This window comes from Gekko japonicus, unplaced genomic scaffold (assembly GCF_001447785.1).
Source record: "Gekko japonicus isolate JY-2015 unplaced genomic scaffold, Gekko_japonicus_V1.1 scaffold1360, whole genome shotgun sequence".
NCBI classification, from domain to species: Eukaryota; Metazoa; Chordata; class Lepidosauria; order Squamata; family Gekkonidae; genus Gekko; species Gekko japonicus.
Window position 1 is genome coordinate 317,010 of NW_015165281.1, and position 2,971 is coordinate 319,980.

The following is a 2,971-nucleotide window of genomic DNA, read 5'->3' on the forward strand; positions in this document are numbered from 1 at the left end:
AACTGTGAGCTAGCTCACACTAACTCAGCTTAGAGGGAACACTGGTTGCCAGCCTCCAGGTGGGGCCTGGAGATCTTCTGCTTTTACAACTGATCTCCAGCTGAGATCAGCTCCCCTGGAGGAAATGGCTGCTTTGAAGGGCAGACTCTGTGGCATGGTACCAGGCTGAGGCCCCTCCCCTCCCCAAACCCCGCCCTCTCCTGGCTCCACCCCCAAAGTATCCAGGTATTTTCCAACACAGACCTGGCAACCCTACTGGAGACTGGCAACCCTACCTTATGAGTGCCTCCTTTTAGAGGTATACATCAAACGTAAAGCCCAAAATGAATAATAGGGTTGCCAGCCTCCAGGTGGGGGCCTGGAGATCTCCTTCTGTTACAACTATCTCCAGGGAAGCTGACAGAGATCAACTCCCCTGGAGAAAATGGCTGCTTTGGAAGGTGGGCTCTCTGGCATGGTACCCCGCTGAGGCCCCTCCCCTCCCCTTCCCACCCCCAACCCCACCCTTCCTAGGCTCCACCCCCAAAATCTCCAGGTATCCCAGCTGGCAACTCTAATGAACAAACATGTCTCATCTTCACAGAGAGTGCAACTCTGTGCTTGTTAATGCAGAAGTAAGGCCTACTGTTAGGGTTGCCATTTCTGGGCTGGGAAATACCTGGAGATTTTGGGGAAGGCAGGGTTTGGGGAGGGACCTTGGTGTAGGGACAGTGTTCTCTGTGTGGCAAACCCGGAGATTCACTGCTCCTGCAGGAAGATTGGGAACCAGAGTGCAGAAGTGCACAAGGAGTGCAGAAGTGCACAAGGTAACATCTGCTGACTAGTTACTTGGCAGAGAGTCAGGGAGAGATAAGACAGTGAGGCTGTCCGCACAACACATTCCTGATGTCTGTGCTCATAGTGGGGTGATTTGTAACTATGATACGTAGCAGGGGGAAGAAAAGGAGGAACTCTAATGAACAAACATGTCTCATCTTCACAGAGAGTGCAACTCTGTGCCTGTTAGCGCAGAAGTAAGGCCTACTGTTAGGGTTGCCATTTCTGGGCTGGGAAATACCCTTGGCAGGGCACAATCCCATGGATTCCGCCCTCCAAAGCAGGGGAACCAATCCAGGGGAACCAATCTCTGTCTTCTGGAAATCAATTGTCATAGCAGGAGATCTCCGGACTCCAAGGTTGGCAACCCAACCTACTGTGCTCAGTAGGGCTTGCTCACTACAGGCTGTGCTGAACCTGTGGAGCCCCATGGCATTACAGCATTCGTTGCTCATCCATCCCGGCTTATTTTCAGCATCAGAACTGGGTTTGGAGAGAGATGTGTTTAAACCATGTGAGTTCAAAAAAAGGGACTTAAGCTTTCCTTCCTTGGGGCACTCCTTTTAGTTTTACGAGAGAATGGGGAAGTCCTGTGATATTATCAAAGCAATCCTAAGCAGGTCTACTCAGAAGTATGTCCCATGTGATTTAATGGGGCCCACTACCTGGAAAGTATCCTGGAAAGCAGCCCATCATGTCTAGTTTTGGCCTCGAGTTCCATAGGGGAATTTTGCCTTTCATCCACAGGAATGCTCAATAGCTGCTGTTGCTTCTAGGTGAGAAAACTTCAAATATGATGGGAGTATCGGAGCTTCTGGTCTCTACGGCGATTCAGGGGGTACTCTTCTGCTTGCTGGGGGCACAGCCTCTGCTTGTGGTTGGTTTCTCTGGTCCCCTCTTGGTATTCGAGGAAGCCTTTTATACGGTAAGTGCCAGGCAAGAAATCACACTTGTGCCAAACAATGATTAGATTCCTCTGTTGCCACTGGAAAGGTCCTTTACAGGGAGGGATGCCGGCATCCAGGTGGGTCTTGGGGATCTCTCAGAATTACACCTCATCTCCAGATCGGTTCCCCTGGAGAAAATGGATGCTGTGGAGGGCAGACTCTATGGGATTGTACCCCACTGAGGTCCCTGTCCTCCCCAGGCTCCAACCCACCAAATCTCCAGGAGTTTCTCAAACTGATCTGGCAACAGGACATCTAGTACAGCCAGAGGTCATTTCCTGCAGGAGCGCACAGGAGTGGAGCTCCGGCAGTAAAGAGCCCAGGGGGCGGGCACATGCAACAAGCCCCACCCCCTGCTCCCAGCAGCCCTCAGTCAGAGCACGAAGCAGCCAGGTAAGCTGCAGAGCCCCCCCCCGGCCCCCCAGTCCAAAACAGTCCAGTGGCACCTTTAAGACCAAGTTTTATTTAGGTACAAGCTCTCCCTCCTCTGTGAGGACAGATCTGCACATTCCCCCCCCATAGCTAGCAATCCAAAACAGTCCAGTGGAGCCTGAGCGGTGGGTGTTGCCTTCTGACACACTTCCAGTGATGCCAGGGGGTGTGGTGTATGCAAATAAGTTATGCTAAAGAGCTCCTGCACCTCTTTTTCTACAAAATGACCCATGTGTACAGCCCTTGATGGAAGACAGGAACATCCATCCATCCCCTTGTCAACTGCTCCCCCCCAATTTAGATAACCCAGACCATAGTCCTGACTGTCTGTCTGTCATCTGCCTATCTACCTACCTACCTATCTGGGAATTCATACATAATGCAATAAGTCTGTCACCAACATTCATTCATTCATTCATTCATTCATTCATTCATTCATTCATTCCCACAATGGCCGTTAGCTTAGACAGCTTTTAAGACAAAATAGACAAATCCGAAATGAATGGAGAATTGGCTATTAGCTGAGATATTAAATTGAACATCCGTATCCACAGGAAGTATATCTTATTACACTTCCCATCGGTTAGCAGACTCATTTTAAGGCATTAGCCGTCACATACAAAGCCCTTCATGGCCTTGGACTGTCATAGCTGCGGGACCGCCTCTCCCCCTGTGCTCCTCCTTGACCGGTTCGCTCATCTGAACAGGGTCTTCCACAGGCGCCAACCTGCAAATGGGCACAATCGACTTCTCTGTTGTGGCCCCCGCCTTGTGGA

General features: G+C 50.9%; 1 protein-coding gene across 1 annotated transcript in view; it reads left to right on the forward strand.

The window, feature by feature from the left end:
- The window catches only part of SLC4A1 (solute carrier family 4 (anion exchanger), member 1 (Diego blood group)), a 138,090-nt gene that overhangs the window by 99,827 nt on the left and 35,292 nt on the right, over positions 1-2,971 (forward strand). Inside the window, exon 11 of the mRNA XM_015410312.1 lies at positions 1,593-1,741. Within this exon, the coding sequence (XP_015265798.1) occupies positions 1,593-1,741 (149 nt within the window). The remainder of the gene's footprint in view (positions 1-1,592; positions 1,742-2,971) is intronic.